At 38.7% G+C, this 13,521-nt stretch overlaps 3 protein-coding genes across 5 annotated transcripts in view; 1 reads left to right on the top strand and 2 right to left on the bottom strand.

Moving 5' to 3' along the window:
• kif16bb (kinesin family member 16Bb) overlaps nt 1-5,802 on the bottom strand; it is a 32,631-nt gene extending 26,829 nt beyond the window's left edge. The window contains exons 1-5 of the mRNA XM_008430198.3: nt 5,646-5,802; nt 5,498-5,561; nt 5,302-5,412; nt 5,102-5,218; nt 3,214-3,311 (exon numbers count right to left, since the gene is read on the bottom strand). Of these exons, the coding sequence (XP_008428420.2) occupies nt 3,214-3,311; nt 5,102-5,218; nt 5,302-5,412; nt 5,498-5,561; nt 5,646-5,692 (437 nt within the window). The 5' untranslated portion in view covers nt 5,693-5,802. The remainder of the gene's footprint in view (nt 1-3,213; nt 3,312-5,101; nt 5,219-5,301; nt 5,413-5,497; nt 5,562-5,645) is intronic.
• Nucleotides 5,803-6,564: 762 nt separating this feature from the next.
• mad2l1bp (MAD2L1 binding protein) lies at nt 6,565-8,992 on the top strand. Its single transcript, XM_008430195.2, has 3 exons — nt 6,565-6,986; nt 7,678-7,934; nt 8,023-8,992. Exons 1-3 carry the CDS (start codon nt 6,638-6,640, stop codon nt 8,533-8,535), a joined length of 1,119 nt encoding a protein of 372 aa, XP_008428417.2. The 5' UTR covers nt 6,565-6,637; the 3' UTR covers nt 8,536-8,992.
• ephx5 (epoxide hydrolase 5) overlaps nt 8,766-13,521 on the bottom strand; it is a 31,121-nt gene continuing 26,365 nt past the window's right edge. For all 3 annotated transcript variants that reach the window (XM_081616014.1, XM_008430196.3, XM_008430197.2), the window contains 7 exons: nt 13,238-13,418; nt 12,948-13,157; nt 11,125-11,254; nt 10,382-10,593; nt 10,155-10,263; nt 9,283-9,408; nt 8,766-9,197 (listed from right to left, as the gene is read on the bottom strand). In XM_081616014.1, coding sequence (XP_081472140.1) covers nt 8,996-9,197; nt 9,283-9,408; nt 10,155-10,263; nt 10,382-10,593; nt 11,125-11,254; nt 12,948-13,157; nt 13,238-13,418 — 1,170 coding nt within the window. In that variant the 3' untranslated portion in view covers nt 8,766-8,995. The remainder of the gene's footprint in view (nt 9,198-9,282; nt 9,409-10,154; nt 10,264-10,381; nt 10,594-11,124; nt 11,255-12,947; nt 13,158-13,237; nt 13,419-13,521) is intronic.

The following is a 13,521-nucleotide window of genomic DNA, read 5'->3' as shown; positions in this document are numbered from 1 at the left end:
TTTATTTTTTTATTACTTAGAAACTGTGATCATTACTTTTACAAATTTAGAGCACACTTAAAAAGTCCAGAGGATACTTATACTTATCTAGCATCCCAGAAGTCCACACTTATTTAGCAACCCAGAACAGGGATTATAATTTGGAACCCAGAAAAACTACCTTAGCAACTACTTTTTAGACTCCTATTCTTAAAAACCAGAAAAGGAATTTGACCAGAGGATACTTACTTATACTTTTCTACCAACCCCGAATAGGATTATCTAGTTTATTTACTTTGAATCAACATTAGCTTTTTCATCTTTTGGTCTTTCCTTTGGTTTGTTATTTTGTTTGCATTTCCCTTTAATTCCTGTAAAGCACTTTGTATTGATTTGCTGCTGAAAATGTGCTATATAAATAAAATTACATTTACAAGACAAAGGAAATGGTGATTCTTTGTGTACAACAGAATGAAGCAATGATCAGCAAGAAAATCTCCCACCAGATGAGTTTACATATTTTTACAAACCAGGAAAAGAAATGATTAGCTCAAGCTACACTCAAGTGTAAAATTATCACCCTCTTTTTGCTGATTTTACATCTTTTCACAGGCTAAATATTTAACCACCATCCAATGCAGCACAGGATGAATTAAACATTATAAAATTAGACCGTTTGTATTCGAGTCCACTGCAATCATTTCAGTCTAAATGGATTCTCAACACGCAGACCCCTGGAGAGTCCTTGTTCCAAACATTCTTGGCATGTTAATTGCTAAGAAGCTGTTATTCACATCCCCCCCTTTAGATCCAGTTTTAATCAGTTCATTCATATAAATAGGCCTCATCCAATAAATCGTGATCATTTAATATTTTCTGGGCTATTGTCAAGTTCCGTCATTGCTCAGTAAAAATGTCTAGTTATCGATTTTCTGCTTCCTTCAAGAAAAGGAACCATTGGGGAGTCTCTTCCCTGCACGCAAAATATTGAAGGTAGAGGTGTGCCGATCGATCAGTCACCGATCATAATCGGGCCGATTTTCGTGAAAAAGTGTATGATCGGCGATCATTGGCTCGTGTTGCCGATACCGATCACCTGCTTCTCATTTCGCAGCCTGCCTGTGCAGCTGGTCTCCTCTTTCCTTCACTCTGCGCAAACGCGCAGCAACAAATCCTAAGCGATGTGGAACTATAACGCACTGAGTGAATGGGGAAGTTTGCGTGTTGCGGCGGAAAATTGAAGCACGTCAAAATACATCAACACCACAAAGCTAATACAACATAAAAACAATGGCATACTTGACGGAGTTTGGCTACATCGAGGCTCACTGCAGTAAAAAAGACATATGGAGGATCAGATAGCAGGTAAAGCAGTGCACAGCTACAAACACTCACCCGGATTAGCATGACGGTCAGAAAGCTAAACAAATAACCCTCAAAATTATTTAAGTCTTCCAGCTGCGATGCAAGACGCTGGTTCTGCTCTTGCTGTTGAACCGCTGCTACGCGCTACAGGTAGTAATATTTCACAGACGGAGCCCCGCTTCTGCTCCACCTGGTAGTGACTCTCACACCAAACCTCTGTTTAAAGTTGCAGCATCTAACCTAAAAAAATTATTTTACATACGTATTAAAACTTTCGCTGTCCTAACATGAGACAGATAATTTTTTTTAGAGATTATCTCCTCCCTGCTCTGCATAATTACTCCGCTCAGTCAGAAACAGCCACTCAGAACTAGCAGTAATCAGCTAGCCGCCATGCTATCAGGAAGTTTTCATTCAGTAACTCTGGATTGTTTATTTTAACGGAACCTGTATTTGCCTTTGAATGTTTTGGCTCTTTGCATTATTTAGCCTCTTCAGAGCCTTCATATGTTATCAGTCTGTTAAAGATAGTATTATTGATAGCAGTACAATTTGCAGAATGCCTGTTTTGTTTAGTTCCCTTCTTGGAAAAAGTTATTAAAAACAAGTTTTTGTCTAAATTAAGGTGAATTCATGGTTCCTTTTTCCACATAATGTAACCGATAGTGTTTATGATAAAAAAATAATTATGTGATCGTATCGGTGATTGGCTCTCATGGGTGATCGGTATCGATAAGAAAAAACCAGATCGACACATCTCTAATTGAAGAATTTTAAATCCATTTTGTTCCAAGATCAGGTTGCAAATCAATTCAAGTTTGTAAACTGTTCTGGTAAGAAGTTTAAAGTTCAGGTTCATTTTTGGCTCTTTAGTTTTGCAGTGAAGTTATACAACTTAATTTAATTTTAAATAAGAATCCAGGCTTTTTCTCCATTACACACAAGGTCAATATGCATAGATAAATATTTGGTTAAAAGTCACCTCCAGCTCTTTTGTAACCATCATACGACTTATGGAACAATTCTAGCTTTCATTGCCAGAAGCTCATTTAATTTGTTTTCTACCACAGAACTTGCTTTTAGGTAAACTAGATAGTTTTGAATTGGGTCGAAGTCAACTAATTGATCACCTGCTTTAACCTTTACAGAACAAACTGCCCTTTAGGAGCAGACCGACAGAAGTGATAAAAATTATACTGCAAGTTTCAGTCAAAATAAATCATCTGTAAAGTGGAAATGCCATCAGACTACAATGAGCCCTTCCCTCCAAATCACTGAGGATTTACCAATTAGGTAACATTCCACAAAACATACCGTTTAGTGGAACGTTACTATTGTTCACCATTGAAATTTCTTCAATGAGCATATAAAATATATATTTTTAAAGTGTTTTAAAAAATATTTCATAAAGCTAAAACATCAAGGTATTTTAGCTTTCTATGCTGCCATTGGCCTGTGTTTGCAGAGAAGCCAATCCAGAAGCTCCACTCATTTTCCTTGCTGCTGATTGGCTGTACCACCAAAAGCAGAGATGAGACTGTGGATATTAGCTTTTGTGGTGGTGCCAAGATGGTTTCTGTTGTGTTAACTCCTTGGCATGTTGGCAAATTTTGCAAAGCCATTTAATTCAGGTGTGTTGAAAGAGTGATGCATCCAAAAATTGAAGGACAGTGGCATTCAAGGACTGAACTTGCACTCAAAAAAAAAAAAATCACTGAAGCTACAAGACTATTTCATCCAGGGAAAAACTTTAAATAAATTAAAGACAAAATTAATGACATCTACCAGGCAGATGTCTGTAAGCAGCAGTATCCACGAAGAATTGTTGCATTTAACAAGAACTTCAACTGTATGGGAGTATCTGCATACCTGACCTCCATATGAAATGACATGCCGTCGCTCCCGCTTCTGTTGGATATCTCCAGGAAAAATCCCTCACAGATCCGTGGGATTAAACCTTTATCCACCTTTAATTGAGAAATTGTTGACAGAATCAAAACACCAATTTTAATCTTGCATTAAAATTAGCTACATCTTGATCCTATGACATAATCCAAGTGTTTACACTTTGCTGCAACCACAACTCAGCACATGCAAAGACTGCTGAACAACACAATCACCGCATCTGATATGGAGTCATTGATGCATAAAAGCAATTTCAGTCTGAGCTGCTTGCCCTCTTGTTTTTAATTACAAAGCAGCAGACAGTAGGCATTAAGAGCCATATATAATTATCTGGCGTTGACAGCAACTCTGCTGATGACCTTGCTTGAGTCCCTTCAGCAAGCGAGTAGAATCCTCCATCATAATGCAAGAATCTCATTGTGGTAAAAGGAATGGAGGTTTTACTACACTCATCACATTTTCTGATTAGTGCAAAGTGAGAAGTCAGTATAATGAGGCTGCAGACTGTCAGTTTAGCAGGCAAGAGGTCAATGCATGCAAACCCAGCTTTTCCCAGCCTCCTGGGAATTGTAGCTATAAACTAGTGTTAAATTAATTCACTTTTATTGGAAGTCGGTGCCAACACAATCAGTTGTGATATCTAAATGAACAGATGACAATCATCTTTCAGCCAACAGTGCTTTCAACTCTTCAGAGTACTTTTTTGTGAAGTGCCTTAAAACATGTTGTGAATTGGCCCTATAAATTGGACTGAAATCAAATGAGGGATTTTATGTGATAGAGCAACACAAAGTAGTGCATAGCTCTGGGAAACTTTTACACAGTATTCTTTTTTTTTTTTTTTTACAAATAAAAGTTTGAAACATTCATAATGCACTAGCATTTAAGCTTCTTTATTGCAAATTCTCCAAATAAAATCCAGGGCAATGCATTGCTTTCAACTTGTGTTTAATTTGATCTCGGTATAAGAACCGCTGTTCTGTGAACACTTCAGACATTGGTTAGACCACTTCAGTGAGCAAACCACATCATGAAACGACTGACAGCTCAAGGATAACATTGTGGACAAATTAGGGATATGTTATAAAACAATAACTTCAGCTTAAACGCATCAGTGTAAAACACTAATCAAGCTGTCACAGAAAAGGAAAATAAAAAAATGGTACAACTATAAATCTATCGAGATGGCCACTTACCAAAACTGAAAAGCTGAACAAAGAACATCAAGCAGCAAAACTTTTATTAGTAACTCTGAATGAGCTGCAGCGTTTCACAGTTATGGTGAAAACTCATGACAACTATCAGACACCAGCTAAATAATCTTTATGGGCAGAAGCCATTTTTGGTTTAAAAGAAAAAGTTCCAACACCATCTCATTGTGAAACATGGTGGTGGCAACATCATGCTGTAGGGAAACGGAAGCTGGCTCGAGTAGATGGACAGATGAATGCATTCAAATAAGGAGAAATCCTTCAAGAAAACAAGCTTGAGGCTACTTTTTCTGACAAAGCTAAAGCCAATTTATGAAACTAACAAAAATGACACTAGATGTGCAAAGATGGCAGACAGATAGTGATAAATTTGCAACAGTAATTGCAAAGAAAAGTGGTCAACTCTGTTTTTACTCTCAATATAAATAAGAGTAAAAAAAAAAACACGCATACATATTTAAAGAATTGAGACTAAAACTATGCATTTGTTTCCATCCAGTTCACTGTCTGGTGTCGATCCAATACAAACTTTCAATCTACAAAAAAAATAATAATAATTATCTAAATTTAAGGTTTTAATGTGACAGAATGTGAGAGGGTTAAAAGGGGATCTAAATGTTTTTTTTTTTAATTATTCTTACTTTATTTCCCATCATGGTGTAAGATTTCCCTGAGCCCGTTTGGCCATATGCAAACACACAAGCATTGTAACCGTCAAATGCTGCTTTCAAAACGCCTGAGCCCAAGTCCTTGAAAATCTGAGAGAGATGAAAAGTTTATTTTAAAAAAAAAGTTATTTCACTTCTGTACAACGCAAAATAATAACTTTAATAAAATTCACCTTCTCCTGTGATGAAAATGTGGGACTGTCTGCATCAATTGAGTCAAAGGAGTAGTCGTATAAAAACATTTTTCCTCTGTCCTTCAGTTTCTCCCCTCGAACAGCTGAAGGCTGGAATGTAAAGTGAACAGTCCACTTTAGGTAATAACTTAATTAAACCCATTCTAAACCTCGCTCACTTTTTTTAATAACGTACCTTATGAATAGATGTTGTGTTCCCCCTCATGTGAATTATCACCTTTGAAGATAACCGCTTTTCTCTGTCGAAAATAAATTGGAGTTATGTGACGTTCAATTTTAAAAAGTTAAGATAAAAATAAAAAAAGAAATTCCATTGGACCCACCTTTTATTCAAAGGACGGACTCGGACCGCTACTCTCACCGAAGACATTATCAACCAAACAAATGCTTCTTCCTTCTTTCTTCTTTGGTAAAACGTTTGTCTTTCCTAATTATTCACACCTGGGCTTTCTTTATTCCCCCATGTGATCTAGAAATTAGCCACTAGAGGGGGCGGCAAAGCACGTCCTAATTTTTATGTCATCGACATAATTTCCTTTCCTAGAGAAAAAGTATACACATTTTTAGGAGTTTTACTACACCTTACTTTTATGAAGTATCGCTACGCTTACTTTGGTACTTGCCGACATGTTGTCCGAGAAAGTCAGTAACTTTACTGATTGAAAAAACAGGCGTTTACCCAAAAATGCACAAGAGACTAGAGAAAGTTTATGTTGAAGTGAGACTTCTTGCTTTTACACAAGCTTTGTTGTTTTAACGTTATTTCAACTTGCTGAGGTTCTTGTGCCATTTCGAGGTCAAGTGGATGTACAGTAAAAAATATATCGTCACTTGGAAGTACTTTGTACTGTTCTAACAAAGGTAGCCCACTATTAGCAAGTATTATGTTCAAACGTTTGACGTTAGACTTAGAAAAGGGTTTCTCCTGCCTGAATTTATTTTGGTACTATTTTCTTTTTCATAACATTTTTATTTTAGTCTATAAAACACTAGAATTTGAACATCTGTATTTTTTTCTGTGAAATTACATAATTTCAAAATGTTTCTGAATATATTAGATTAATTATTAAGTTAAATTAAATTAATGAATAAATTAAATTAATCAAAACATGAGGTAGATTTAATTAACACTATTAGCATACCTAAGACTGTCAATTCCATAAAATATGTGGACTTTTTTTTTTATATCTCAAAAATTGCATTATTGCGAGGAATGCTATTTCCCAATGTTTCCGCTTAACGTGAACGCAACATTCAGTGGATTTCCCATGATTCCGAGCGGTAAGAACAAACCAGGCGCGGACCTTCAAAAATAATGGCAGACCTGTGTGACACTTTACAGCCAATACTGAACTCAGATGAGACAGAAGGTTCGTCCACTGTCCACAGCGGAGACGGCAGAATAAAGCGGAGACTCTCCTTTTCCTCAGAGAGGAACAGCAAGACCGCCGAGGAGCCCAGTATGACATGTACACTACTTAGCTTACAGAGTGTGTCCGACGATTCAAATTCGGAAATAGACGAAGAACTCCGAACAGACTCGATCAAAATAAATTTTGAATCAAATAATGGCACGGATGTTAAAGATGTACCTCAGGAAAAGCACAGTGTGCAAAATACAGAAGAAAAGGAAAACTCTTCTGAACCTTCAGATATTATTCAAGGTACGCATTTAAACTCCATGTCTATTCTGCATTCTGTTAATTTTAGAATTTTCTTCAGTTGCCAGCTAAATACAAGGTGATTCAGTATTTAGAACAGTAAACAACTAAACACTGCTAAGCACTGTGGGCCTATTTGTTTCTGTAAGAAAACAAATTAGTTTATATCAATTTGTTGGTCAAACAATTCTAAAATATTTTTTTCATAAACATCCCATACTTCTACGGTTTCTACGCTGCTTATTATACACTATTTTTATGATGAAGCTGCACAATATGTTGAATTGCAGTATAATTTCTTTGCAATATCACAGGCTGCCATTTTGACATTTAATTTGCATGCAAATTCTTCAGGCCAGAAATATAAATACCCTGTTAAATTCCCTTTATTGTCCTAGATACCCAACGTTACTGTATATTTTTTAAGGCTGAAGCTATTATGGGCAGGTTGACGTTTCTCTGGAGCCATTTTATGAGCTTAAGTGATCAACACATACAGCAGGACTATTGTAATGTCATTCTCCATTGTCTTTCCCATTTTGAAGAGTGGTGACCACTAAAGGACCTTTGTGCTGTGATATAGGCTAACAAGAACTCACAGAAACGCATTAATATTTCGAGGCAGAGCCACTTAAAATGTGAAGTGACAAAAAATTCTACTTCACTGTAAGGATGATATTCTGGTTCTGTTCAGACAAAACGGAAACAGAAGAGACTTCTGGTCCAGATGACGGAAAGGACACCAACACTGAGGAACAAGACGCTGAGGTGGTGAGACAAGCTCAGGAAGAAGGCTGCGTGGACGTGGTCTTCCCCGGCGCCGTGACCCAGGACGGCTGCTACCGTTTCGTCAGCGAGATCCTCAAGTGCATCCTCTATCAGAGACAGCAGCTGCCCATGACGTATGACCAGCTGGTTTACTCCCAGAAAAAGCTGCAAACTTCAAAGCAGGTTTGAAGGAAGCCGCCTTGAAGCCGTTTTCCTCAAAGTGTTGTTGATTTCAAAGTAACTCGCTGCTTGGAAACATTTTGCTTTTCAGGAAAGAGGCGCAGTGACTCGAAGGCCATTGCATTCTGCGGATCTGGATCTGCGCAAATGCCACCAGACTCTTCAGGAGCTGGAGGAGCTTCTGCAGCAGCTGGAAGTGCTGTTTTCTTTGAGCAGAGTACCCAGAGTTTTACTGTTGATGGGCGGCTCACTCATTCTACCTAAAGAAATGTATGAGGTCAACATGGAGGCCCTGGCAATGGCTGCCGGGGATCAGTCTCTCAGAGCCTCCTCCTGCTTGAGGCAGCTCTTCCGCACTCTCTTCGTTGCTGACCTGTTGTCCGACAACAATCCTGTTCGCATGATGCCCACCACGGTCTTGGCGCTGGCTCACAGGGAATGTGGCGTCGGTTGGTTCCGACCTAAACTACAGTTTAAAGTCCCGACTCGAGTGAAAAATAAAATCATTACTCTGTCTACGGAGGGGCATGGAGCCGAGGGGGAAGACTGGCAGGATTATGTGTGGTTTCAGGCACCCATGGCCATTAAAGGCTTCACCAACTGACCCAGGTCATTCGCCAAATTTAGAATTTTACGTATTTTAAAGTTTTCCGTTTTAGAACATGTGAATTTAAATGTTCTGATTTGCTCAAAAGTGTAAAAGGATCTTTTTAAAGTCTTTAATTCAGTTAATATTTCATCAAGAGGCATTATTGCAGTTTTGAGAGCACCTGAATTGTCTATATTTATAAAGCATTTTCTTTCATACACATTAAGCGCAGCAACACACACGACTCAGTGCAATATACTTTTACTGAACATAACTTGAAAGGTTTATTGCTTTCTTTACATTCTGAGGGAAATCTGAATGTGCAAGCATGTTTACATGTACTGAACCATTAGCAATTTTAATAACAAAAAGCAAAATGTTGCATGGAAGACAAAAAAAATCAGTTTTCTGTATTTGTGGAGCTTAATATGTTGGTTGTAATAAAATCCATACAACTGTTTTAGTCAGAACACTTTCAGAAATGTTCTACTGTTTTGACAAACTGGATGACGTCGTTGGCCAGCAGCCGGGGCTCCTCCAAGGCGGGAAAGTGTCCACCTCGGGGCATGAAGGCGTAGGAGACGATGTTCTTGTACCGGATCTGTGCCCAGGATTTGGGGCAGTGCATGAGCTCCTGGGGGAAAGCAGCCAGTCCAGTGGGCACAAATATCCCCGTCCTAAAACGTGATTAATTGCACTTATTAGAGATAATTCTGGTCACATTTGGATAATGGCAAAAAAAACAAACTCTTACACTCCTACCTAAAGTCAATCCTTTTATTGAGGTTGCTGATAAAGTTCTCTTTGTAGAACCGCATGGAGGAGATGATTGAGCCTGTTGTCCAGTAGATCATGACGTTCGTCAAAAGATCATCCAGGCTGAATTTTCTGTTCAAAAGACACAAACTGATTAGCTAGATACTGAGATGATGCATGGGATTAAAAATCTGAAGTGTGGAATACACTTTCAATCAGTTCCATACAATTAAATATGCTGTAAAGCCACCTCTATGATGACACTTTTGCCACATTTTGTTTGAAAATGGCTCAAACTCCGGCAGATTGGATTGAAAGCATCTCTGCACAGAAAGTTTACCACAGATTCTCAGACGCCTTCAGGACGCCTTTAGCTCTGGGTTTTGACTAGCCATTTTAATCCATTAAATGGTTTAAAAATACATGTATAATCAGCCTGCTTGATAATACTTATTGTAGAATTGTTTTGGTCTATTATAAAAACTATTATAATAGATTTTTTTTTTATAATTTATGATTCTAACATGGCAAACGTTTATGGGGTATGAATATTGTTGCCAGACATTGCAAGTGCACAGAAATTTTATTAAAATCAGCAAATAATACATATGACTGTCTTAGATTTTGAAACTGTTCTTATTGAAGTCGGTTTAAATGCCAAAATAGAACCAATTACCCTTTGCCACACTGTCAATAAAAGCTAATTTGCGGAAAAATTAGCTTTAGTAAAAACCCAGCTCATTACACGTTTAGTTATCAGAGGTCCATCATTTTATTGAAGTAGTTGAGAACGTCAGTAAATTTTTTTAGTAAACTTGAAGTAAAATGGAGCCGAGGAATGAGTGTCATTCAAAACAAAACATATTTCGCTGTTTTACCTCTCCAGCCCACCGTCCTCCAGATCTCTGTTCTTTTTTTGAGTCCAGGTAGAGAACTTCTCCAGAATGTAGGCCGCCAAGGCCACAGGCGAGTCATTCAGTCCACGTCCTACACAAACATACAATTTTAATAAGAGGTAATGGGGAAAAACTACAGCAGGCTGCACTCTCCAGTAGCTTTAGCGGTCTTTATAGTATTAAGCTAGATATTTTTTGTACGTTCTCACCGGCTGTGTCAGGTTTAGTTGCCTGAATGTGGAGGTAGCCAGATTCCTGCAGCATCTCCCACACATTCTTCTGAAAGAAAGGGAACACCCTGCGAACGTCTTCCTGGCTAAAGCCGACCAGGAAGGGAAGGTAAGGCCCGATGATTATGGAGAGTAACACTTTGAAACCGCTATTTGACATGCACATGTTTAGGTGGAGCCCTTTGACACAGCTGGAACAGAAAAAAGAAATACAAGTTAGTTTCACCCCAAAACAATCATGCCTATTGTCCCCAATGTCCTGGAAAAATCTGTGTGTAGAGGACAAGCTTCATTTCAGAGCTTAATAATGATACAATGTCTGCTTTGGAAATTCCACTAAAATGATGATGTGCTTCTTCCGATAAACTGTTTTTCACTTTGTTGTGGAAAAAAAAAACTATTTTACCAAGCACTGTCAGGTGAAATCACTCATTCGGGTTTATTCATATATTGTGCACAACACAGAGAGCTTGTAGGTCAATCAATAATGAAGCAGGTCTGGGTGAAAAGCTCTGCCAGGCAGAGATAACACATGAGTTTTATGACAAGGATAAGGAAGTCAAAACAAGGGGCGAGACAGTCTGGTTCTGATGCAGCTGTAGAAAACAACGTCCAACCTTGTACATGTAACCCAAATAGCTCTTTTGGTGAGAGTTCACAAGCATTTCATATAACATGATCAGCAGATGTTAACGTGTAGTAATTTTCCACCACACACTTACTCAGGCCTCATCTGAGCCATGTTGGTGGTGATGAGCGAGCCCCAGTCCCCTCCTTGTAGGTAGAACTGGGAGAAGCCCAGGCGCTCCATGAGTGTGAGGAAAATCCGAGCAGCAGCCAGACTGTTAAAACCTTTAACAAGTACAACACAAAATTATTCAACCTTTTAAGGTTCTTCACATTTTGTCATGTCAGACCTAAAAACTTTATTTTTTTCTTTTTTGTTAGTTTCAAAAACGCTGTGAGAAGAAAACCATTATGCTGTGAGGAGAGAAAACAGGCAAGCTTACTGAAGTTGAAGGGCAGATGGATGGAACTAAATATAAGGCAATATTGGAACAAAACCTGCAACAGTTGCTCAAACAACTTTTCTTCTTTAATTTATTAAAAACTAAAGAGCAAGACTCCTGTCGAGTGCATAAGCCAAGAAGAATCCAAAGACAGGAAATAAACCACATAAAGGAAGATAAGGTTAGCTACAACTCCAAAACAAAGGTAGAATCCAAAAACAGGAAACAAGTCATACTAAAGATAAAGTTGAGTACAACACAAAGAGACAAAGAGGTTAGCTTCCCCAAACGTCACTACCATTCCCACCCTCTCGAATACCCAGAAATCCAACAACTAAACCGAAAACCCCAGCACCTCAGTTTCCACCACTACATACAGTATGACATGCAAACATCCACTAAGGCCTTACAGCTGTCCTCGTCCTGTGCCCTCAGACAGGGACTCGGATACCTCAATCATTCATATCTTCAACTGGTGTGTTCTGAGTCCAGGATGTCAGTTTTATCTGTCCTGAGAAACGGCTGAGGCCCAGTTTACAGGAATGCCCTTCGATTCAGGTCATGACTACCAGCAGAGAAAGAATATCTAGATTACATAAACACAATTTAATGTTACACTTCAGTGCCAATTCATGTAAAAAGACAAAGTCAAGCCAGTAAATAAAGGAAAGAAAAAATACTTCTTACCCAGTAATTTTACTGTTAAGCGCAATCTTAATTTTCTACAATTAATTGAAACTTGGGAAGGCCGAGACAGCATGAATTATATATCTGACAGAAACTACTCATGACATGAAATCCACAACCTTAATGTTGGCCCACAGGTTTTTATAAAGGATTTTAGTTGTGTTTCACCACAGTAAATACTTCCAATTAAGCCAACTAAACTGACTCATTTTGATTAGAAGGAGCAATGACTCTACTGTCAGCTCCCCCTGGATGATGGAGATCCTCACCCTATCTGTAAGAGTCCAACTACGGTTGGCAGTACTAACCAAATGTAGTTTGGGAGTCTGGATAAAATAGGGCGCCGAAAAAATGGGGCATGTTTTATTTTTATTAGACTAGATTATTCTAATTGGCTTTGCAGCTCGTCAAAAAACGCTGGTACCAGACACCAGACAAACACCAGTACAATACATCTCCTTATTCCTGACATGGGTATAAAGTCCTGAATTAGTCTCAGAGTTGCTCGTCAGGAATGCCGAAAGCCCTTATCTCACCAGAAACCAGAAAACTCAAGGGACCAGAGCTAAAGAGATCCTAAATTTAGTTTCTATGCTCCTCCGCACAGGAACAAACGCCCTTAAAATCTGAAATGTGCAGAAACTACTGGTAATATTAAAGCAGGACTTTTCTGTTAAGTTCCACTATCGCATGTCATCACTATTTATTTATTCCAAATTGCCATTCGCAGTTCATTTGTATAGATTGTATTTGTGGTAGCTTTCTTTTTGCTTTTTCTAAAGTCATTGAATTGGCCTGTGCATGAATGATGGAACACAAATAAACGCGCTTTTCCTAAAATGATCTACCTTTCTTATGAGGGGCTTCTGAGAAGCCGTAGCCAGGTATGGAGGGGATTACGACCTCAAACGCAATTCCGTTGTGGTTCTGCGTGAGAAGTGGAAGAATCTTGTAGAACTCATAGAAGGAGCCAGGCCAGCCGTGAACAAGCATGAGCGGCAGAGTCCTCTGGTCCCCATTCTGTAGTGGGCGCACATGGATGAAGTGCACGTCCAGTCCTGCACCGCCACAAAAGACAAACGGATTTCACCAGATAGAAAGTTAAACCAGCTGCTGCTCATTATGTAGCGGTGCGTACCTTCTATTTTGGTTTTGAAGTGTGGATACTTGTTCAGCATGGCCACTTGCTTTTTCCAGTCAAACGTATTCCTCCAATAAGAAACCACCTTCTTAAGATAAGTGGAATTGAAGCCATACTGGAAGCCACTGTCCTCCAAAGGGTCAGTGAACCGGGTTTTGTCAATGCGTTCATGGAGATCCTGGTAAGCAAAATCATAACTGAGCCCTTTACATAAAACAATGCCTTGCAAACGTGTTCTCACCCCATGAACTTTCTCCCATTCTCTCATTTTACCTCCACAT

Source organism: Poecilia reticulata, chromosome 15, assembly GCF_904066995.2.
Source record: "Poecilia reticulata chromosome 15, P_reticulata-male-v2, whole genome shotgun sequence".
Lineage (NCBI taxonomy): Eukaryota > Metazoa > Chordata > Actinopteri > Cyprinodontiformes > Poeciliidae > Poecilia > Poecilia reticulata.
The sequence above is the reverse complement of the archived record's forward strand: the minus strand, read 5'-3'. Positions and strand labels throughout refer to the sequence as shown.

Coding starts and splice junctions, on each gene's coding strand:
- mad2l1bp (XM_008430195.2), top strand. CDS start 6,638: ATGGCAGACCTGTGTGACACTTTACAGCCAATACTGAACTCAGATGAG. Junction 6,987..7,677: donor ACCTTCAGATATTATTCAAG/GTACGCATTTAA, acceptor GGTTCTGTTCAG/ACAAAACGGAAACAGAAGAG. Junction 7,935..8,022: donor AGCTGCAAACTTCAAAGCAG/GTTTGAAGGAAG, acceptor TTTGCTTTTCAG/GAAAGAGGCGCAGTGACTCG.